The sequence below is a fragment of the Malaclemys terrapin genome, chromosome 8 (assembly GCF_027887155.1).
Source record: "Malaclemys terrapin pileata isolate rMalTer1 chromosome 8, rMalTer1.hap1, whole genome shotgun sequence".
Taxonomy (NCBI): domain Eukaryota; kingdom Metazoa; phylum Chordata; order Testudines; family Emydidae; genus Malaclemys; species Malaclemys terrapin.
In genome coordinates, this window is record NC_071512.1 from 46,531,461 (window position 1) to 46,556,667 (window position 25,207).

At 38.8% G+C, this 25,207-nt stretch overlaps 1 protein-coding gene and 1 long non-coding RNA gene across 6 annotated transcripts in view; one reads left to right on the forward strand and one right to left on the reverse strand.

Annotated features, from left to right (window-relative positions):
- Window positions 1-25,207, reverse strand: part of DNM3 (dynamin 3) — a 318,627-nt gene that overhangs the window by 170,283 nt on the left and 123,137 nt on the right. For 4 of the 5 annotated variants that reach the window (XM_054037812.1, XM_054037811.1, XM_054037814.1 and 1 more), the window contains 2 exons: window positions 23,492-23,521; window positions 13,178-13,291 (listed from right to left, as the gene is read on the reverse strand). In XM_054037812.1, the coding sequence (XP_053893787.1) occupies window positions 13,178-13,291; window positions 23,492-23,521 (144 nt within the window). The remainder of the gene's footprint in view (window positions 1-13,177; window positions 13,292-23,491; window positions 23,522-25,207) is intronic. The other variant, XM_054037813.1, reaches the window with a different exon arrangement.
- Window positions 533-7,239, forward strand: LOC128842090 (uncharacterized). Its single transcript, XR_008445939.1, has 2 exons — window positions 533-1,076; window positions 6,398-7,239. It is a non-coding gene; the product is annotated as an uncharacterized LOC128842090 (long non-coding RNA).

Sequence of the window (25,207 nt, forward strand, 5' to 3'; positions counted from 1 at the left end):
AAAAAGAAAGAAAGAAAAGAACCTATTTGCCCTTTTCTTAGTCTGAAACACCAAAATATAAAGCATAACTGCAGTCATTAAAGAGAATCAAAATAAGCACTGGCATATTGCATTAGGTTCTCGAAAGAAATTCTTTTCACAAATTAGTTTTTGCAGCCTTTACAGAACAGCAAGTTTTGTTTCTACATTAACTCGCTCTCCGTTGGCTGCAGCGAAACTGTACATCTTGACTTTTTACAGCTTTTCCATAGTGGGGCCCACTTCCTGCCCAGTTGAGGAAAAAAATCTGGCCTGAAGATGAAATGACTGCTTAACATTACACTAAAACATCTGGTACCATTTTATACACAGACCCATGTCTGAGAGCAGGCAATTCTAGCGGTCTCACCAGCGGCACAGTGCATACCCAAACCTCCCTAGGGTGACATCATCCCATATATGGACTCTCAGGCCCAACCCTCCCCCTTTTCCTGGTCCTAAATTCATTGCCAGATCCCCAGTCTGCTGCAAATGTGCCACGTCAAGACTGGAAATCACAGCACTTCAGTGTGTTTCAGTGAGTGCTGCAGAGTTTGAGGGGAAGCTGAGCAGAACCCCGATGCAGGAAGGCAGTTTTTCCCAAAGACTAAAAGAGGATTTAAAATAAATAAATAGAAGCGTCTGGAGATCCTGCTCCGTCGCCCCAGTGTTCAGACTACCTGTTCAGGACAATGCTGTTGTACAGTAGTCTGCACATTGGTTAGACTGGGCAAGGGAAAGCAACGACATGGACTTTGGGGGACGCCAGTTGCTATTGCCAAGGAGAAGACCATTATTGCTCCTTTCAGATCTCATATACAGTATTTTTCTTCACAGGTTTTACACACTAGGGAATAAGAAACGCTAAGGGACACTGTGAGAAAGGAGGACTTCAGAATAATGCGGGGAAGACATTCTGGTAAGGCCTACTTTGGAAGAACACCTGGCCTATGACCTGGCGAACCTAGGTGACTTCCCCCTCCCCCATTCTTCCAATCATCACCGCAAGACAGATGGAGCTCTGGTGGTTTACTAAAACGTATGCAAGAAAAAGAGAGGTATATCTATATCTATTACATCGAGAGGTATACATAACATAACTAAGTTCAGTCATTTCCATGTATTTACTTAAAAATAAAGCTTACTTGTCCCCATACTAAGAAGGTAAATTTAAGTTTTGTAGACTATAGCAATTGCTATGAATATGTAAGGTATAACTCAATTAAAAACAATTCAGAAAAATTGATTAAAAATATGAATTCTGAATAACCTCTTATGAGCTATGTAATTTTAAATGACAATTTAACAAAAGTATTTCTGCATTAAAGGGATAAAAATATTAGCAAAGAATGTGTGAATATTAATAGTACACATTCTAAAATATTTATTTATAAAAGGTCACTCATGACAAAACTGTAATTATATTTGAAATGAAGCTGAAGCTTCATTGTATATTTAAAAATATATGCAATATATGCTAATTAAAAATAAGAAAAAGTGACAGCTAAATATAGCAAGACACTTGCCAGGCTTTTGCCAGCTAGAAAATTGAAATCTTGGACTGGCAAGGAATATCATCCCTAGGAGAACAGACTGAGATAGCAAAGCAATAAATGAAAAAACAAACCCAGTAACCTTTAATCTCACAATACATGTTTGTGCATTGTTTACAAAAGCCCAGCACCAAACTATAGTTGCAGCTTCCTTGTCTATACTTCGCATTGCTGATATTTCTTCTTGCATTCAGAATGATAAGTTACTTTGTCTCAATTCCCACTGATAAAAATGGAATTTGTAAACCAATGCAGAAGTTTTCTTTGGTGAGTTTCCAGCTGTCCTGGTAGGGGAAAAAAGCCCTCAGGCTGAATGAAATCCCCATGGAGAGAATAATACAAAAAGTCTGGGCTGCAATTTGATACCAGTTGAAATTCAGAGTCAGCTCCCAGATAGTTAATACTGGTAACAAACTACTGCAACTCCAAAAAATAAAAAAATAAAAATAAAATATACCCCAAAAAGTATTCCCTTCTATATGATGCTTGTTATTTATAGGAAGATTTTGAATGAGTATACTACAAATAAAAGTACTATAAATAACTCCATTACAATTACTTTTTGCAATATGTATAAGTAGGGATTTTTAAGCAACCTTGATGCTGTGTGATTTTTATAAATATATATATTATTACCTTTCTCAGGGCTCTTTCAAAGCTCAATAAAACCCTTCCGAGGAGCTGCTATCATGCAGTATTAACTTCACAGTCCCAACATGGGTTATCATATAGCTTATGCAGTGAGAATTCTCGCTGTCATTTCCCCTACCATCCCATCTAAACTACTGTATTTTAACTTAAAAATTTTTTCCTTTACCCAGCTTCTTTGGTTTTATTTCACAAAAAATGATTATCTTTGGAGCAAAAATTATTTTTTTATTAACAGATTACAGTGTGACAAGAAGGATTTTATTCTTGTATTTTAGAGTCCTGATCAGTAAAGTAGTAACACATTTAAATGCAAACTTATTAACAGAAAAATCAGAAGAGACATGAAAAGACAAAGGAGTGAAACTGAATTCATACAAATGTTAAACTCTTATTTTCACTTCTCACATGAGAGTTGTTTTAGGAATGGCAATTCTGCAATGCTTTATAGTTTATATTGTAAATGGGAGGAATAATTTTAGGTTTTAGAATATCTGGTTTACATTAAGACAAACTTACTTAGTTATATAATTCCAAAGGAAAGAGATTGCTCTACGCAAGCTATTGCCTTTTTTTTTAATAGTCAATTTTACATCTGTCAGAGTTTGCAGACCAGAATCACAAATAAGAAAATTTTTTATCTATTCAATGAGAACCATTTAATTACGCTAATAATGTTAAATTAAAAAAGCCTGAGACAACTCCTGTAATTAGGAAAAGATGATGAATGGCATATGGAAATGGTGTGTTTCTCTTCTCTAGTCTATTATTTGAATTAATCTTTACGTTAAATGATCTTTCTGTATTTAGAAAGTGTTTACTCCCACCTCTCTTCCTCAAAGTTACATTTTTAGCCTGTATGGCTGAAGGTGGTTGTGGGGACGACCCCTGGCATGAGTTTTGGGAAAAGGGAGGGAGATTGCAGTACACAAAGCAATAGATAGGAAAAGAAAGAGTGTATTGTTAAGGAGCAAGGAAATATCTACTCCAGCACAGCAAAAGAGTTTCATTCTGTGAATTGAGTAACCGTACTCTTCTTGATCTTAACCAACCAGTCAGGAAAAAATATGTTTCTTTCTTTCTTTCTATTGCCAACACTTGATTTGAAACTTATTGTGAAAGACTATTTGGGGGAATGAGTTTATGAAGTACAGTTTTAAAATACTCATACATGCACATAATATACAAATTCTTCAAGAACAAGGATGAAACACTAAGGTTTATAATGACTGAGAAATATGAATCATGTTCAGTGGGAAATTTACAGTGTGGACATAGTTTAATTCAATCCAATACTGTACTCAAATCTGTTGCATGCAGTGGATAGTCTGATGTGAGAAAAAAAAAGTCGGATTTTAACAGAAAAAGAACAACAGAAATGGCAAATTAAAGTATGTACAACCATTTCACTACCAACAGATCAATATTGCTGTATGATAGATCAGTTATTTTGTTTTCTAAGAGCAAACACTTTATCTGTTACATCAAACCAAATTCAATGGAGGGAGGGTAGGGAAAGAAATATTTTCAAGCTTTCTGATTAGAACACTGCTCCCTTAATTTTAAAAAGGGAGACCCACACAGGAATTGAAGGCAGCCATTTCTTGACCTTACAGAAGTGAAATATAAATCCAAACAAAGGCATCCAAAGGCAAAAACCAAAACGTTTCTTACAATGGAAAAGAGTCACAGATATTGTTCAATCTTTCGTCAGTATGTTGTATGTTCCCCCTCCCCCATTGCCTAGGGCTAATGTGTCCGTATTTTTGGAAGACTAAAAAATACTGCCTTCTCCCCCTTCTCAGCGCACATACACACACTTTTCTCCAGACCACCCAAGTATCATTGCTTGGTGGGAACTATTATAAACAACAACAACAAAAGTCAAATACCAGCATTTTCAAACTTCTCTATATTTTAAATGGTAAAAGGTGATGAGAATGGGGGTGGGGAATCAAATATATTAATCGGAATGTAGAATAAATAAAAAAGACACAGACTTCCAAGAGGATCCAATTTCTAGTCTTTAAAAAAAAAATTAGATGAAGTCTTCTTCCCTTTTAGGAATACCACCTTTTCCTTCTCCAAGAACATAGCCTTCACCATGACTTGCAAAAGGTTTTACTTACTAGAACTGTGCTGCATAGAAAATTCCAAGTTAAAATAACATTAAGGTTTTAACCTGCAAGAGACAGGAAATACCACAGTTAAGGTTGGAAAACTTCTTAATTCACTCCAATGTGCCTTAGTATTGCATTTTGTGCTACATGGTATAAACTATCTAAAACCACCCACTTGGATAAAGACTAGTAGTAGTTGCAATATGCATAAGATGAGTTACAAATACATTTCTGTCTTAACTCTGAATTTGCTAGCTATTGACAGTTATCAGACCCATTAATGCTATTTTAATATATATGTGCACATAAACCTACTCTGTTTGTGAATTTTCTTTTCCTTACTCACTATTAGTAATTCAAAATATTTCTGTGCTTCCATAATACCTTTAAAATTTATATTTACCTAATGAACCATATATTTTACCTGTGCCCTTTGGTATATTGTACAAAAAATTTTTAGCCATGTTTTAGAAGTACTATTAGCAGTTCAGCGCAAGATCTTTGTAAACATACCACGGGTGTCTCTTTAATAACATATAACTAATTAATTGACCATAACAGCCTAGTCTTATGGAGTCCTAAATGAACTGCTTAATATAAAGCAAAAATAACCTTGCATCAACTCTACATTTATAACCCTTAGTCCATTTTAGTTGATGAAGTCTACCTTTGTATGGTCAATAATCACTGACTAGAAAATTCAAATCAACTCATCTCCCACCCTCCCATAACACCTTCCTCCCCCACTCAGGCACCCCAATACCTGCTTATATATACTAGTCCATATTCTAGGCTAATGTGGCCTACACATTCTTGTTTTTGATCCTCTTGTGTTATTGATTCCCAGTGGGTATTTTTACTGCACAATTGTTTTGGCATTTCAAGAAAGCACAATATCAAATCAAACATTCCTAATTTTCCCCGCAATGTAAAAATTTTTAGCACCAAGTCTACATACTAAAGCAATTGAAACTTTCAATGACCAAAGGAACACTAAGTACAGAAATGCTCTTAAAACTGATATGTAACTTATTTTTCATGAAAGCAATTGATTAGTCCACATTATGATCTTATACTTTAAGTTTCCTTTTAAAATGGTCAAGCTGTAGGAGGACAAAAGTACTGAATTCTAATTTCACTTGAAATTCATTTTTTTTAACTATTGTATTTTACCACAATAAATGTACATTGGCTTAGAATGGGAAAAGGCTTAAGACATAATAGGTCATATCTGACTTGGCTATTTATGTACTGTAATTTTTAGTTTTAAAAAAATAGACCTAACTCCAACTTGCTAAATTTAAATCTGAAATTTATGACAGTCTAACTGATCTATTATCTATAGATGTGTCAGTTTTCTTTATAGAAATATCAAATGTATTATATAATGTAACATAATGTATAATTATTTATATAATATATTTTAAAATTGTAAAACATTTGCTTTTGCCTTTGATAAATTCAGGCCTTTTGCGGCCAATTTTCAGTTAAATACAGCATATGTTTTAAAAACATCTAAATATACGAGATGTTCACTTCTTGCATGACAAACAATGATGATTTAAGGAACAGTATTTTAAAACAGAGTACTTTAATTTGTATAAAAGTTGATGTAGCTTTCTCTTTAAAAATCTTTTAGTAGAAACCAATGTTTGAGGTTTAAATGTCTTTTGAAATTACAGCAACATCAATAATTTACTGAAAGGCATATCAAATGTAGGTCAAATTTCACTAAGTGTATTTTGGTGCTTTACATATATAACATTTCAGCAAAGAAACACCTTTTGTAGGAAAAGTGTTTGTTTGCACATTTTTGATTTGTAGCATAAACTACATTTAATTGAAAGACATATATTTTAAGCCCAGGACTGCTCTTTTATTTTGGTTTTCACATATAGAAATTACTCATTTTGAAAGAAATAGGAATTAAAATTATATGCTAAACAAAATATTAGTGAAATATGCTCCTTTTGATTGTTCCAAAGCAAAAGCCTCACACAAATTTTTTTACACACACACACACACACACTCTCTCTCTCTCTCTCTCTTTCCTTCCAGAATATTCTTTATTGGGACATTCTACATATGGCTGCTTCCATCTATACAGCATTATTTGGTTTTGTTTTCAAGTATTTAAGTTTACGGTACTTATCTATTACTCGAAAATATGTACTGTATAAACATATCCTTTATCTTGAACTTCAGTATTTCTGTGTTTCCAAGAAGAGTAAAAACATCTGGTTAAATCACTACATGCTGTGCAAGTACAGTATCTGGGAAAACTCGTGTATGAACTGGATTTAAAATAAACCATGGTTTAAATCATTGTTCTTTTTAAAATGTTAAATGTGACCATTCTGTTGAAATCCTACCCCATATGCATGTCAGCATAATTATAACTAATGTAAAATGCATATTTTCTGAATAAAGTCAAACATTGTACTTGTTCCACAGCTCCCTAATGTTTTAAAGTTTAATTCTGTTATGTGTGTTTCCCCCCAACAAAGTCCCCAAATCTGGAATGGTACAGACTGATTCTTATCAGCCGGTGAGGAAAGGACCCCTGATGGATCCAAGGGACTGGCTGGACGGAGTTGTCATGTGTCTGCCTGTCTACACTTGCTGTGCAGAACATCCTCTCACCTGTACAGCAGGCACAGACAGGCAGTCACATGACAACCCAGCCTGAATGACAACCAGCCAATGAGAGAGCAGCTCTGACAGACTATAGCATCTTCACCAAGAGCTACAGGAAAGAGTCACTTTTGGATTTAAGTCTGCTGGTTCAATAATTAATTCATGTGTACTTTTTATTATTAACTTGGTCAGCATATTGAAATCCACCCAGAGTAAAATGAACGGTGCCTATCAAATACAATAAAACCCACTGCTGAAATTTTTACTGTGCTTTCTATAGTACTCTTTTCCTAGTTGTTCTTATTAACTCACTAACCATGAATTTTATTTGTATCCTGCTTTGCGGCACCATTGCAAATGGGAAGACGAAATACATTTCTCACTTATATTTTGATAACAGCACATGAATGACTAGAATTTTATTAGATCATGCAAAATTGATGTATACATGCTGATCATACAAAAAGAGGAAGTTATTCTTTGGCTAGTAAATGCTATTAAAAAGAACACCATAAGATTTCTGAATATTTTTCCCCTCTTTAGTATGTGGGATTTTATTTCCTTCTGGAACAATGAAAAATCCACTTCCTCACTCATTTTCTCTCCTCCATCACAAGACGCACATTATTTTATTACTGTAGCTCAACTGTAAGTTAAATTAATAATACACATTTACTCACTAATGTTGACAGCATTTTTATTTTAAAAATCGGAAGCATTTGATTTCGAAATAAAAAAAATACAGATTTTGTAAATAAAGGGAAGAAATAAGTCAAATTTCAGTGGTCCCATTAACTTTGCACTCACTTGTTCAATAAGATCCCAAACCTACACACTATTACACATGCTTAACTTTAAACAGGTGAGTAGTTTCCTTAAAGTCAATGGGATTACTCATCTCAGTAACCTTAAGCATACAAGTCAGTGTTTGCAGGGTCAGGGCCTAATTCACAATGGACCTTCCAGTCATTCACCCAAGCAAGATTCTTCTGCTTTCTACAAACTTTTCTTAGTATTTGAAGACTGATCAAACTCATATTTTTGTTTCCCCCAGGAGTACAAAAAGACCTTATTCCTCTGATTCTCATTTAACAATCATTAAGATTAAAAATGCTGTACACATATTTGAACAGCAACAAAACAATATCAATAAAGATCCATAGAAACAAATTGCTTTATGCTTGTCCATGCAAGCAGGACAACCAATGATGAAATCCACCATTACGAAAATGCATTATTTGACAAAGTAAGTTACTTCAAAATAAATTCTACCGTGAATTCTTTAGTACAGGGCCCACAGCCAACAAATAAAGCACAAAAGATAGCTTCTTCAAATAGCAGGAGAGGACAATACCTGCTTACATTTTTAGGATGCCTTTCATCCCAAAACAAGTCCCAAACTATACAAAGCATGGACAGTATAGTTCCTTATGGGCACATGCCTACATTAGAGGAGCTGCACAACTACATTGTCCCAGCAGGCACTGTACCTCAAGAAGGCACAATATTATTCAGAGCTCCCTGACACACAGGGAGAGCACAGCTGCTGCTACACTCCTTAATGGGGTGCAATGTACACTGATTCCCTGGCCGGCCAGCTCTGCTGTCTAGTGTGGCAATAGCAGGACCATGGGTCCTTCTCCCCACCCCGTCTGGAGAGGTTAACACTGCCATAGACTAGATTTACATGGTCACTGCGCTCACGCATGTGCAAAGACTGTAGTAGTGATTGGCATCTACTTAGGAGGCACAAGGGATAGTGACGTCCTTATGTGCTTTCATAGTGCTCATCTGTGCAGAGCATAGTCACAATTCAAATCCCTAAATACAGAAATCATTTCATACATTGCTGAAGACCACCTGCCTTAGGGTGAAATACAACAGCACACAGCAACCATAATCAATAGTTTAGGACAGGAAATGACAAATACCATATCCATTTGAAACTAAAGAAGAAGTTTAGGGAAGCATAACAATTTGTCCAGGAAATCAGAGCTAACATCTCCTGCTCTTGTGAAGAAGGCTGCTAGACGTTTAATTACACATCCTCAATTTTAACTATTCTCATGAAACATCGAACAAGCAGGGAGCTCAGTACTTTTCACAAGTTCTCAGGCTCTAGCTGAGTTAGCAGTCTAGATTAATGCAGTACAGCAGCAGACACTTCCAAAAGTGTTTTCAGGAACTCTGAAGCCTCCCACTGAACACAAATAGAAGACTCAAGAATTCCCAATCATCTTTAAGGTGCTTCTAAGTACCTGAGACAGCACTTAGTGAGACTGGTTAATTTCACTGCACTACCTTTCAATAATATGCCAAGGCCTACTGTATAATAAGAATAAAGAGTAAGCTGACATATAATGCAAGACTATAGAGTTCCACAGAGAAATTTTGGCGTCATCATTAACCAAACAAGTGATTTGTTACCACAAGTCAAAGACAACAGAATTTCCCCATGATGCAATGCGGAATGTTGGTCTGTAGGACTTTCAGTAACTTCTACATTATGATTAGAGTATTAACTATCACTCTATTTTCTTCAAAGAAATTTTTAAAATGCCATACAAGAACATGCCTGTTTTCAAACTTGCACATTCACAAAAACACCCATAAGTTTGATTTCTTGAATGCTGTTCATAATAAAGTAACCCAAACAATATTTTGAAGACAAAACTGCCTTCTCATAAGTTTCCACTGTAGTCCTCAATTCCTTTCCTCTGATTTATTAACAATGATCTTCTTTTCAAGCATGTATGTAACAACTGCTGACATTAATGAGACTTATATGTTTACACTGAAGATACTTTCCTATAAGTCTTAATCAAAGGCAAAGAAATTCCAGATTAGCCTTGCTCATCCTCATCTTATCTGTCATACATGGGTCTTCTAGGGATCTCACAATAGTGTATGACCTCTTTTGTGTGTGTGCTATAATATCTAAGCAAAGGACGACAAGTTATAGACAGAGTGGAAATTTTAGCATTTAAAACTCCTGCTTTTGCCAGTTTAAGTTAGGTCCGTAATTTTTTTCATTGACTTTTTTTGAAAAATACAGCCATAAGTTACCAGTCTTGTTACCAGTAACTCATAGAAAAGAATACATACACCTCTACCCCAATATAACATGACCTGATAGAACATGAATTCTGATATAATGTGGTAAAGCAGTGCTCCGGGGGATCAAAACAAGTTCGATATAACACGGTTTCACCTATAATGCGGTAAGATTTTTTGGCTCCCGAGGACAGCGTTATATCGAGGTAGAGGTGTATTATAATATAGAAATAGGATTTTAACAGTGGCCTCCTAAAAGTATGTCCCTTTCTTATTTGCATGCTTGTTTTAAAGAAAGGTTTCAATTCCCCTGAAGAATGCTCTTTCAAGAGAATGGCAGGGGAAGGATGGGCTAACAGCAATGAGTACAGGCAGTGAGATAATGGTCTTTTATTAAGATTTAGACCACAAAATAACCCAGTCCTTTATCTCTTAACAGAAAGAATAAAAAAATATATTTATTATCAGTCATTGACAAGGTGGAATAAAATCAGTTAAGGCAAAAAATTTCTTGCTTCTCTCATCTGTCATTATGATTAGTTCATAAGAACAAACTGCAGAAAACAGTAAATCTGTCTTCAAGTCCATTCCCTCAGTTATAATTAACAAGCAATATCCTTCCTAAATATTAACCTAGGCCATTTAAACCTGATATGAGAAATATCTCTACTTTATAAAAAACAACTTTACTGTGTTTTAAATAGCTAAAATAGTCACAAGATTTGCGCCATAATCAAGTCTGAAATGTACTGAATTCACCTCCTATAAAGTATTAGGAAATTGAAAATATGAATGCTATATGTGACTTACAGGACAAGGTAAGTGAGGCAATATCTTTTATTGGACCAACTTCTGTAGGTGGACAGGGTAAACTTTCAAGCTTTAAAAAGCTCTTCCTCAGCTCGAAAGCTGGACCCTTCCACAAACATAAGCTAGTCCAATAAGAGATATTACCACACTTACCTCATCTCTCTCACACCCTCGGACCAACATGGCTGCAACCTGCAAACATACATTACTTAAGATGTTTAAAAATACATTAAATTGGGTATTACATTTTCAGTCCAGTCTCATCAGCTTCAATAAAAATGAATCATAGCCTTCAAAGACAACTTAAGGGGTCTAATAACTTCTGAATATATACTTTCCTTCATGGCTACAGTCTTAATTCATGTTCTGCATATAGAGCTGACTTGTTAACTAACAGTAGATTTTCTTAGAAGAATCCATCCCAAAATAAGGACCAGCTCCTGCAAACACTACTACTAAAATCATTACTTGTGGTAGCAACAGGGGCGGCTCTATGTATTTTGCCACCCCAAGCACGGCAGTGAGGCAGCTTTTGGTGGTGCGCCTGCAGGAGGTCCGCTGGTAATGCGGATTCAGAGGCATGCTAGCGGGAGGTCCGCCAGTCCTGCGCCTTCGGCGTACCTGCCGCCGAATTGCCGCCGAAATCGTGGGACCGGCTGACCTCCCATAGGCATGCCACTGAAAGCAGTCTGACTGCCGCCCTCACCATGACTGGCAGGCCGCCACCCCACAGCTTGCCGCCCCAGGCACACGCTTGGTGTGCTGGTGCCTGGAGCCGCCCCAGGTAGCAAGCTCTACACTCAGTGGTTGCAGGAGCGGGGCCCTGACACAATGTTATATGTAAAGAATCTACATTGTAAGAGCTCTACCCAGTGTGTCTAAAAGTAAGGATGCTGAAGTACAATATTAATAAAGTGAAAACAAAAAAATTAAGGGAGGCAATAACAGTGACAATAATAGCAACAACGAGCAAGACAAACGTTGGAAACTGACTTTTCAGAGCTTGCTAGAAAAATATTTTCCCCCTGCCAAAAATCAAATTTTCTTCAGAAACACCCAAAATCTTTTCAACTGAAAACTGCTAAAATTTGAAAACATTTGGGTCTTTGGCTGAAAAGTTACAGTTTCAGATGAAAATACAACATATGAAGAAAGCATGCACTGAACATTTTTGTGTAATTGAAAACCTGTTTTTCACTTGAAAATAAGGTTGATGGAAAATGTTCAGTCAACCCTACTAATTTTAAATTGAAGACATTCAAGTGCAGAACAAAGAATCCCATAGTTAACCTTTTATTTAAGAAAAATTAAGAACAGGACTATTGTAGAGTGGGGGGGGGGGGGGAGGCAGTTCCAAAATGTAAACCTGGATATTTAGGTAGTTTTACATCCACAAGCATGGAGGCAAAAACATTTTTCTAATATCTCTATATCACTGTTGAGATCATTAGCAATCCAATGATCACATCTAAGCTGGCTGGATCGCAACAGGTCAATATCCAAAGCTATCTAACAGGTTCAAAGGAGGGAGCAGTCTGAATATCGTATTATAGGAATGTCCTTCTTTAGCTCTTGCTTGTTAACTACAAATTCATTCATATTAACAATTGTATTCCTTACCAAGGTACCTTTATCTGATCATCAATACCGCAAATTCAAAACTCAAGTTAACACTACTAGAAATGTTTCCACTTCATTTTAGATCTTTCATAACATTAGGCAAAAGCCCAGCTGTAATTACAAAATATATCTAATTTTAATTGCTTATGGGAATAACAATGATAAGAAAAAGCAAACAACCAAGGTTACCGCAGCCTAGAAGTGGACAACAAACTAGATGGCAGGACATCATATGCATTGATGTGACCAGGCTGGGCTTGATGGAAGAACAAGCCACAGACAAGAATGACTGGTAATACTGCACTGTTCCCAGTGTCTGCAAAGAAACTCCAGGATGAAATGATGATGATGGGAAAAACAACTTGACACTTTATTACTAACTTACATATTAACTGTAATGAAATCCAAGCTAATAGCAACCAGAAAAGTCTAATATATTCTCTTATCTTGACTATTTTAAAAGAAGTAAGTGTTAAAGATCTAGAGTAAATAATTAGTGTTCCTAAAGTTTGTAGAGAAATTTCAGTAGGATCTTAAAGCAGAAGAAATATTGAGAACTGCAAGAGCGGGGATCACTCTAAGAAAGTGCTAAATTAGATTACAAGAGAAAATACATACTAAATGCAAGTTCAGTATAAACAAAGTTAAAATCTTAACATTAGAAGCTGTGAATGAATATCAGAGTGACTGATGTCTGCAAAGGAACTGTGTCTTTACCTCATCATCTTTATACCAGGACAAGCTTTCTGCTGTCAGAACAAACCAGTATTCCTTGGACCCCCCTTTCATGATGCCGATATTGTTGATGGTGAGCCAGCCTTTCCGGATCACCTGTACAGGATTGTAAATCAAAAGACATGTATTATTTGCCCGTCACTCATTCACCAAACACAATTTGGTTTCTAAATTCATTCTTTTGACTAAAAAACTGCTCTACCAATAAAAGGTTCGCTTTTCAGTCATTGACAAATTTGGAATATAATTCTACAGGTTCTGATGACCACAAGAAAAATGCAACATAGAATAGAATGAATTTTGTGGGGGAGAGGGCTTGGAGGGAAAAGAGAAGCCTAAGGATTATCCTCATGTATATATACACTATAAAGTATAAGGTTGCATAATAGATGTGTGATCTTGATACTATTTGCTTGCAGTGTAGAAACACATTGAGAAAACCCATACAAAAAACAAAAGGGATAAAAAGGATGGTTGCTTTCACTGCTCTGACACTGCAAATTTTTTAGATCTGGGAGATCAATTGTGGAGTAGGAATCTTGAGCTAGGACCAGACCATACTTCCGCTCTGGAGCAGTCAGTGACTTCTGGAAACCTTACCCTTCAGAGAAGGGGACTTTCTGAAGGGTCCAATTTATCACAGAAATAGTGAGGTCTTTCAAAAGAAAAAAAAAGCAGTAACAGAGAAGTAGAGCGATCAAGGCAAGGGAACAGAGGAGAGGAACAAGAGAAACAGAGGAGGAAAGAAAGGAGCAAAGAGCAGAGAGGAAAGAAAAACTGAGGTTGGGATGCAGAGAAAGAAGAAAAACAAGACTGACTGGAGAGAACAGAAGGGAAACAAAAGGAAAGAATGGCAGAGAGAGAAGGGAGTACAGAAACCAGTGCTAAGGTTAAGAGGAAAATCATGCAGGAAAAATGGAGAGCAAAAGAAAACAAGGGAGGGATAACAGGACTCAAGTGGTAAAATGGAAGGAAGAGGACAGGTCAGCAGAGTCGTTTAAAGAAAGCATGAGTACAAAGGTCCACTGAGCTTTCTGATAAAACTATGAATAGTTCAGTAAAAGCTGCTTCTTCCCCAAGTCTGAATTTAAAAGGAAAAGGATTCACTGGATTACATACACCATACAATGAAGTCTTCCAAATCTCTCTGCAGACTCATGTAAATTTCCACTATTTCTTCCCAAGAAGATTTCCTTTACTTGCTTATGAAAGATTGGGAGTGAGGTTGAAAATGCTCTGGGAGAAATTCTTCAAAAAGTGCTTGGACTTCTACACAAGCATGGAGTTATGCAATCAAATGGAGGTCTCTGCTTACTATTATGGATATGCACTGGGGCAGTGGCAAACTTCTCAAAGACTTCCAATCTCAGCCTGCTCCAACATCAACAGCAGACAAAAGACAAACAATTCGAAGTCTGCTTCATGGTCAATCATCAAAGTTTGAAACTTCGAAGTATATTTCCCTCAATGTGCACATATAATAAGCTCTGTTAATGCCAACAGCTTTGATATCTATGCAGTGAGAATATCTTGTACTCATTAATAACAAAGCCAACTGAAAAGGGGATGAGGTGCCCCAGCGCCCCTGTTACAGCTGACAAAATGTGGAAAAATGTTTGCAACTATAAATTTAGCACCTTTTGTTGCAGTTCTCCCCAAAGGCTGAGACTGCAGAAAAGCTTATGCTATCAGTCTCTGATCAACGGTGATGTTGCTTTGCAAAGCAAATGGACAAACATGGCTTCTGAACATTTTTAGAGGTGCATTTTAAAACATCTCAATCCTTAAAATATCTTAACCCATCCACTCCAAATTCAGCCAGAGCTAGAAAACATGCCAGAAAAGTGGAACATTGGTGGCACAAAGTTAATTTACATCTTCCAGTTCTATAAAGGGAAGCTGAAATTTTGCACCCACCATCGCCTCAACAAACAAAAAAGGACTAAAATGTTATCCCTCCCTAAAATGCAGTAAAACCACCGCAAGTTCTACATGGAGTGGAGTAAGCATTGGAAAGGAGACTCTGCAGAACCCCAGTGTGACAACCCAATACACAGGTGCACATAAGGTGCTGTGGACATGCTATTCAAGTGGTAAGGGTGTAGCAATTTTGCTCTGATATTTACTCTTAAAAATGGATTGACCAATCTTGTGGTATCACTATGCACTTCCATAGGGGAGATCACAGCTCTGAGTACTAAACATGGTACCCAAATGTCTGGTTTTCCTGAAGTAGACAGAGCACTACAAAGTCAGCTCCTGTGCGGAGGAAGCATCTCAGGTCATTCTTGAGCAGTGCTGATAGGTACCAGAAGCAGTTGCATCTACCCTCCTCAGCAGACAATCTATGACAAATGACACTGGGGTAATAAATAGGCGGGAATGGGAAAGTCTGTTGATTCTCTTGGGAAGGACTGGACCTCCCTTTGAAAAGTGTTTATATTTTCCTAGCTAAAAAACAAAAATCAAGCACATAACCCAAATGAATAATTAATTTTGTCTCACTGAACAACACTACAATAAGGTTGGCCCTCTCTTCCTTGACTTCCCTAGGACCTAGACCAGGAGTGGGCAAACTACGGCCCGGGGGCCGCATCCAGCCCTCCAGACATTTTAATCCGTCCCTCATGCTCCCACTGGGAAACAGGGTCTGGGGCTTGCCCTGCTCCAGGAACCATGGCCAATGGGAGCTGCAGGTGTGAAGCCTGCGGACGGGGCAGCGTGCTGAGCCACCTGACTGCGCCTCCGCGTAGGAGCCGGAGAGGGGACATGCCCCTGCTTCTGGGAGCTGCTTGAGGTAATCACCGCCTGGAGCCTACACCCCTGACCCCTTCCCTCACTCCAACCCCCTACCCCAGCCTGGATCCCCCTCCCGCACCTGAACTCCTCATTTCTGGCCCCACCCCAGAGCCTCCACCCCCAGCCAGAGCCCACGCCCCCTCCCCATACCCCAAACCCCAATTTCCTGAGCTTTCATGGCCCACCATACAATTTCCATATGCAGATGTGGCCCTAGGGCCAAAACGTTTGCCCACCCCTGACCTAGACAGACTAAATTCATTTCAGGTAGGTCAGCAATTGGACAGTAGTAGTTTTCAAATCACTACTGACCAGGCCTGGCCTCAATCCAGCAGTCTAGAGAAGAAGAGCTCTGTAAGTTTGAAACAAGCAGGCAATGTTCACTTAAAGCAGCCCACCCTGTTACCAGCTGTTGAACCTGCAGGGAGAGAATTAAGTTGGTTCTATCGGCGCACAGAGGTTGCTGGCCCCACCAAATTCACAGCCATGAAAAAGGCGTCAAAGACTGTGAAATCTGGTCTCCCCCCATGAAATCTGGTCTTGTGTGTGCTTTTACCGTATACTATACAGATTTCACGGGGAAGATGAGCATTTCTCAAATTGGGGGTCCTGACCCAAAAGGGAATTGCAGGGGGTCACAAGGTTATTTTAGGGGCAGGTCACAGTATTGCCACCCTTACTTCTGTGCTGCCTTCAGGGCTGGATGGCTGGAGAGTGGTGGCTGTTAGCTGGATACCCAGATCTGAAGGCAGCACCCTGCCAGCAGCAGTGCAGAAGAGTGGCAATACTATACCATGCCACCCTTACTTCTGCACTGCTGCCTTCAGAGCTGGGTGGCCGAAGAGCGGTGGCTGCTGACTGAGGGCCCAGCTCTGCAAGCAGAAGCGCAGAAGTAAGTGAAGCAATACCATACCATGCCATCCTTACTTCTGCACTGCTGCTGGCAGCAGCTATGCCTACAGAGATGGGCTCCCGGCCAGCAGCCACCACTCTCCAGCTGCCCAACTCCGAAGGCGGCACCACCACCAGCAGCACTGCAACCCCCCTACAATAACCTTCTGACCCCGCCACGATTCCTTTTTGGGTCAGGACCCCTACAATTACAACACCATGAAATTTTAGATTTAAATGGCTGAAATCATGAAATTTACGATTTTTTAAATCCTATGATCATGAAATTTACCAAAACTGACTGAATTTGGTAGGGCCCTACTCATTAACATACTAAGGCTTATTTCCACTTACCGGGGGATCGACGCGTGGCAATCAATTCACTGGGGGTCAATTTAGTGGGTCTAACACCCACTAAATCAACCGCCGATTACTCTCCCATCGACTCCGGTACTCCACCGGAACGAGAAGCATAAGGTAAGTCGACAGGAGAGTTTCCCCCATTGACCCAGTTTGCAAATTAATTCCAGTTCTGCAGCTTCACGTTGGAGTCTGTTTTTGGAGTTTTTCTGTTGAAGAACTGCCACTCTGAGGTCTGTTAATGAGTGACCAGAGAGACTGAAGTGTTCTCCTACTGCTTTTTGAATGTTATGATTCCTGATGTCAGATTTGTGTCCATTTATTTGCAAACTAGATACCATCAGATTAGGCCTGAATAAAGACTGGGAGTGGTTGGGTCATTACAAAACCTAAACTTAATTTCCCTGATACTAATTTCTCCCTACTGTTACTCACACCTTCTTGTCAACTGTCTGTAATGGGCCACTCTCTTACCACTTCAAAAGTTATTTCTCCTCCCTTGGTATCCTGCTGTTAATTGATTTATCTCGTTAGACTGACAACACTCGGTAAAGCACCCCACATCCTTTCATGTATTTAGACCTGCTCCTGTATCTTTTACTTCATACATCGGATGAAGTGGGTTCTAGCCCACAAAAGCTTACGCCCAAATAAATTTGTTAGTCTCTAAGGTGCCACAAGGACTCTTCGTTTTTTTGCTGATACAGACTAACATGGCTAACACTGAAACCTAATAGGGACAATGACAGTTACACAGCAGCCACTGAATGCCTCAAAGCACCCCGCAAATGTTACAGCATCACAACAACTGTGTGAGGAAGGTATTCTTTGCATTTTACAAACAAAGAAACTGAGGCACAGGGCAGTCAAGTGACTGGATTCCTTTCAACTGCACCACAGTGCTTGTAATTTAAAATATTCCCGTGCTCAGTAGGGAGCAAAGCATGACATGGGAGGCAGCAGAAAAGCAGCTAGACTGATGGTATATTTAAAGTTGGTTTGGGACAGGGAGCCTGGAAAGATTCAGAGATGGAGTTGCCACTCTGGAAATGAACAGTTGGGTGCAAGGAGGGATTCACCGATGAAGCGGTAAGTGCAGTTTCAGGATATCTGAAGTTGATGAGCACTTAAACAGGGAAGGAAGGTAGCATACTGTGCATTGGGATACTAGAATACTTTCCTTTGTTCTAAACATTTTATAAAACCAATACTGATAGTCACTTTTTCTACAACTCAGGAAAACACACATTCTGAGGGCTCAGTATGGGCTATTTTTAAGCTTTAAGAAGAAAACGCTTTAACAACTTTCTTTGCTGGCCAGGAAGGAACTCCCCATAATGTGGCTCCCAAGAGAGGACCTTTCTGTGATCCCGGCAACTCTGCTGACAGAGCCTCACAGATATACAGCCACCAGTGGGTGAATCCAATAGCAAGCTGGCTTGCTGATACTACTCTCAGTCACTCCCCCATTATGTCTTTCCAGTAGAGGAATGAAGCTGCCAGCTGTTTCCGCAAAGAATCCTGCTTGTGGGAGATTGGATCCAGCTGCCACTCCCACAAAGCACTGGGTTGTGTCAGTGGCAGGACACCAGATCGAGGCAATACCCTCAGCCTTTGCGTTTTTCAAGGAATGCTGATGAATTTCCACTAATCACCCAACACACACTTCCCCATTAAAATAGAGCACTACGCTCCCTGCACATACTGAAATCTGCAAAGGAGCAGCAGACCAAAATGTCAAATAACTGGAGACTTATGGTGGATGTTACAGGAGGGAAGAGAATCTAGAGGTGTGCTGATGGCTAGGGAGTGAGCCTGAGATTGCAAGTTATTTTCAATGAATTGTACATGTTCCTAGAACTTCACATGGGCACATTTTATATACAGAACTACAGCAAATCTATAGAATCTCAATACATTCAGGACCAAGCAACCTTGTGTGATAAGGGCTCAGACAATGCCATGTACTCAAAGGAACACTATCTGGTTAAGTATTCATGTCCTGGTTTTCAGGAGGTGCTGAACTCCCACTGTAGTCTCCCACTGACTTCACCTCTGAAAATGAAGCAACATTTTAAAAATAAATTTCCTTGCCTGTAAAACAGATAAGGCATTGAAAACAAAAACCTTTCCATTTTAATAATCCAGTTTAGTTTTAATTATTGTGCTGTTTACATTTTGTGCTACTCTCGATTTGGATAGCGACAAGAGAGTAATTATTTCCATTATTGTTCAGACATCTGTGACTGGGTATTCACCCCACACTAGCCCTGGAGGAGTTAATATAAGGAAGAGAGGCCAATTAGCTATCGGCTGCAACTGAAGGGGAGCTAGCATGCAGTGAGGCTTAATTGTGGATAAAGCTCACCTGGGAAGAAGAGGCAGGACTTCTATAAAGCCAGGAGCTGGTAAGGGGTGGGGGGGAGAGTGAGAGGGGAGACGGTGTGTGCGCGTAGGGGCTGCAGTGAGGAAGCCTGCAGTCACACCCTCTGATACAAGGGGGGAAGAATAGGAGTCTGTCATAGGAGTGTAGGAATCAGTCCAGGGAAGAAACAATAAGGGCTGGGAGAACAGACGTGAACTGCTGGTTTGAGGACCCCTGGGTTGGAACCTGGAGTAGAGGGCAGGCCTGGGTTCCCCTACAAGCCACTGTGGGAGTGGTGCAGTCAGCGCAGTGATATGGAGGCTGCCTGAGACTGTGTGGAGAGACACTTTGGTGAGACCCCGGACGGGCAGGACAACTGTGACTTGGTCAGAAAGCTAAGCCACAAAGGAGAGGCGCTGAAGCTCCTGACCGGCAAGAGAAGGGCCCCAGAGCAAGTGACTGAGGCAACCAGCTGAGTAACTGCAGGACGGGGTGGACAGTGGCGAGCTAATTCCCCAGATGAGCCATGAGGAGGCGCCACCGCCGGGTGCCAGTTACACCATCATTTCACTTTTGTGTTTGGGTTGCAAATATTGCAAGGAATGTTTTTTTAAAATCAGTACGCCAAATTCTACTCTGCATGTACCGGATATGAGTGATATGAGTTATGAACATCAGGAAGGTGAGAAACATAAGCCATGCCAGAAGTGAGTGGAGACAATATTCTGACCAGCAGCTGGGTTGTGTGGACAGGATGAATGAAGGATGACACAGTTCCTTCCTTCAGGATTCTGATAGATAAACTTGGTGTCTGAAAAATGAAAAAACTGAGGGGACGGGAGGGGGTGAGAGAGAGAGAGTGCGTGTGTGTGTGTACACAAATCAGAAGGAAGTCATTTTGCAGATAATTTCAGCTGCATAAAAACAAATCATATCTGTTCCTTTCTCTCTCCGCCATTTCACATCGGTAAACAGGAAAGCAGGATCTGATGGATGAAGGACAGATTTTTGTGAACTGCTTCACAACTTTACAGTTCCTTGCATCAATTAAGATATTTCTGATTAATAAAGTAGAACAAAATATACTATGACTCAGTATTAAACAAGTGTGAACAGCTGTGCTAGCCACTTTTCAAAAGTAATGTCTGAGAGGTCATTTTAAGACTGACTGTCATTTGAACTGGCTGGGAAAGTCAGAGAAAAGAAGTGAGTGTGCAAATTTGAAGGTTAGACATTCTAACAAAACAGAGGCATAAACAGGAGTTATTTGCTGAGTTAGCAATTATTTAATCAAGTAACTACACAATAGTTCCACTGAAGCAATGTTAGTTGCATTGTAACTACTAACACTGCTGCTTTATCTTCCAATACTTGTGGTACAAAATTGTGTTGCAACAGCACTATCAAACCGGGGTAATAATTATAACAAACCGGGGGTGAGGCAACACCACAATAGATTTGTTTCTTAGGTCAAATGTGGAAAGTTTGCTCACACTATGGGCCAGTAGGGAATACAGAACTAGTAAAGGACTTGGATGCAATAGGTGCTTTGCAGTTGATTCAGAAAACAATAGCAATATTGACTTGTCCGGGTGTAATTTCCCTGCTTTAATTAGTCAAGCAAGGGTCAAAATATTCAACATATCTTCCATCATGACTCATGTGATCTTTGAAGATGGAGATGAACAAGGTGGAGAATACTTAATTTCCAAAGGTTCCACCTCTGGGAGACTGCTTCCAGAATTAACATTGCTTTGGATGAAATCACTGATTATTGGATCACATGACTGGAAAGGATACTGACTTAATTTCAAAAAGTACCACCTTTGACAGATAACTCAGCCTTTGGTGAAACAAAGAAAGAGAATATTCACCCAATGTTAGTTAAACAAAGCTTGGGGCAATGATGTAAATCATCACGCATTCATAAACGGTGCAGGTTATATAAGTAGAGGCCACAAAGTACAGCAGTAGTTCCAAATTTTCCCTAAGTTCAGATGAATGGGAATCAAGTTTCTGGTATGGGCTCATTATAGAAATAGGACCAAGTTATTACATCCAAATTGTCTAAAAATAACTTGGACAACAATTTTGGATCCAAGATTCAGATTTAGGACCTTCTCCAACTGTAATGGTTACTCCATATAGAGCAATACTGGATTTTGCCACTGAAAGTATCTTACATTTTGTTCTATTTTAAAATGCTATATATGATCTATCGTCTTCAAATCCTCCCACATTGTGTTCTTAAATGATTGAATGCTTGATGCAATGACACCTTTTGAGCTGTAAGGTCTATTAGAAGTGGGATTTTTACATTAAAATGACAATGTTTAAACACAAGTTTCTCACCACACAAAATATACAGTTAGGAGTTGGTCAGTCTTCAAGGCCCAGATTTTGCCAGAAGAGCTATGTAAAACAAAGTGTTACACTGGTTATTTAAAGCAGATGAGAAGACAGACTAACCTGTGGCTTAGAAAGAAACCTTGCTGAGTCAGGTCAAAACCTCAGGCGGTAGCACAAAAAAAAAGAAAAAAAAAAGAGCCAAAGATTAAGGGCAAGAGGATAAATTAGTAGAGGGGAAAATGAACAAAACTATACTTGACAGAAGTGGGTATTATGCATTTTCCACAAATACTCAGGTCCAGTTGATTCAGAAATGTCTGTATTTCTGATATGTGAAATAATTCTCTGTATTATCATTATTCAAAGCATATTACAATCAAGTAGGAAACCCCAATACCAATCTGGATTAGTTTAATGATCTTTCCAACTGCTATTAGAGTCAGTCAGTTTTGTTTATGCCCTGTTGCCTTAAAATAAACCTGTTATTCAGTTTTGAGTAACTCAGTTTATAATGGTTATTGGTGTAATTTGGCAGTATAATGACAAACTGGAATTAAATATATCCATTTTAATTATACAGGTCCTATCAAGGAACATGTCATATGGCACCAAACAGCACAATCAACTTTTACCACTTATCTCCACCTGTCACTGAATTGGAAGAGTGGCTTGTTACAGGGCCGCCCAGAGGATTCAGGGGGCCTGGGGCAAAGCAATTTCGGGGGCCCCTTCCATAAAAAAAAAGTTGCAATACTATAGAATACTATATTCTCGGGGGGGGGCCTGCGGGGCCTGGGGCAAATTGCCCCACTGGCCCCCACCACCCCCCAGGCGGCCCTGGCTTGTTATAGAATTAACTCCTAAATGTTCAGAAGATATATTACTAATCGTAAATTAAAATGTATTCACCTAATATTGGTGGAGGAGTTGATAAAGTAAAAATCTATCCTGTGACACACTGATCCTCCTGCTGCTATTAAAAAATGCTAAGAAGCTCTATGGATTTAAAATTTGTATCAATTTTTCTTTGAATTGTACTTGCTGGAAAGGACTTTTTTATGAGTTGTGACAGAAGGCACTTGTAAACAGTACATCCATTTAAGCAATAATTGATATTTCCCTTACTATAATTCACCTACCTTTCAAGAGGCAGAGCCTCCATGTACTATAAACATCAAATAAGAAATATCCAATTTTTCCAATGATATAGTTTAAAAGGACATTGTTCATTAGTAAGTTTAGTTCATTTTAAGACAATTTAATATAATAAGCTTAAACATAGATTTGATTGAAAGTTTAACAACACTTTTTAAGTTGTACTAGTTCAGACTTGTAAGTCACAGCAGGTTAGTGGCAATGAAGGGATGAACTGCAATTACATGTCATTGAGAAGGTGTTAAAGGTGAAACAGTTTCAAGGTAAAAAAAATGTAGTAGCTAGCATTAATTAAACTAATGAGTTAGAGAGAAACTTTGCCCTTTGAGAAGCTAAATGAAAAAGCAACAATAAAGCGTACAAAACTTAGCTCGTACAATTTGCCGTGAAGGCGGTAGATTGGCTCCCTGAAATAGCAAAGAATTGTAAAAATAAAGTTTTAATTTCAGAAACATTTTCTCTATTCAGAAGTCATTTTGTCAAGCTCTTCTCACTTCCAAACAATTAAGGTAAATACAAAACAAAAGTCTGTTTTAGTTTATCTCTGAAATAAGGTTCAGCAAAGTCTTTTTACCAAGTTACCAATTTTGAGCTTTTTCCTTTTAAAGCCAAAGCTTTGTGGGGTTTTGCTATTTTGTTTTGTTATTTTAAGAGACAAAATACAGTCACGCAGACTCAGGAATAGTTACTCCAATTTGTATATTTCTGGGACATCACGGAATTGGGTGGTTTTCCTTCTACAGGACAACCCGAGAGCTGAGATGACTATGGCTTTGTCTACACTGGCAATTGAATGACAAAACTTTTGTCTTTCTGAGATGTCAAAAAAACACACACCCAAAAGACAAAAGTTTTGCAGACAGCACTCTCCTGCTGACAAAGCTAAGCCCGCTCTTTGGGGGTGGAAGTTTTTTGTCGGCAGGACAGCCAACAAACAGTGGCTACACTGCGCGACTTTTAGCAGCACTGCTGTAGTGACAAAGCCGCGTCGCTAAAAGCTGTGTAGTATAGAATTAGCCTTAGTGTTTGACATGTGTTCCTGCACAGCTATAGGAGACGGAAGTCTCCCTCTTTAGAGGGTCTTTGGAACTGTTTCAACCATTAGACTTTTCGGTTTGGTTTTGTTTTTAATCCCACCTGGCATGTAACTCAAAAACACATAGAAGATGGTCAAGCTCTGGAGGTATCATTGCTTCCAAACTTTCCAGAAGCTAATGGACCATTTTGGCCAAGATTTCAAAAATGAGTAGTGATTTTTGGTGCTTTTGTTTTTGGGCACTCAACGTGAGACACTTTAAAGAGGTCTGATTTTCAGAAAGAGCTCAGTACTTGCCTTCTGCAAGTAAGGCCCCTTTAAAGCATCTCAAATTCACCACCCAAAACCGGAGGCACTCATCAATACTGGTCACTTCTGAAAAATCTTTGCCTTTAACTTTTCATTGTAATGTTTAATGCAGGAGCAATTACGTGCGAGAACATCAGGGAGATGTGCAAGCAAATAATCCAGATTAAAGGAAGTTTACTTTATTTTATTTTGACTATCCAAAATTGAAACCATCACAAATGAACACTGAAATGATTTTTTTTTATTTGTTTTGCTTAAGACAAACAGACTCTGCGGAACCTTAGAAATATACAAAAATATATACTAAGACTGGTTAGATCAATCATCCTTAGAGTTTTAACTTAAAAAGAAAACAGAAATTGATCCTGTAAAGTGCTGAGCACCCTTAACTTGCAGTGGAATCACTGGGAGTTGAGGGTGGCAGCACCTCTTCACAGTATAAGCATCTTGCAAGCCTGTACTACACATAATAAAAAGAAACAGCCAACTAATTTAGTTAATGCCATCCCAGCAAGAGTGCTGTTCGTCTGAGACCACCAATCAGCTTTGTTTCTTCAAAGCAAGACTATGGTATGTAATCAACATTTTTATGAAGTCAACTGAAAATTTTCAGCAGAGGTAAAGACAAGTCTGCTTTCGCTTACTGACCCGTCCCTTCACTGTGTTATCAAGCTGTGCACATGTGTGAACTAGTAAACTACTATACAACCAAGAGCAGGTATAAAACAAGTACTCACATGGTATTGGT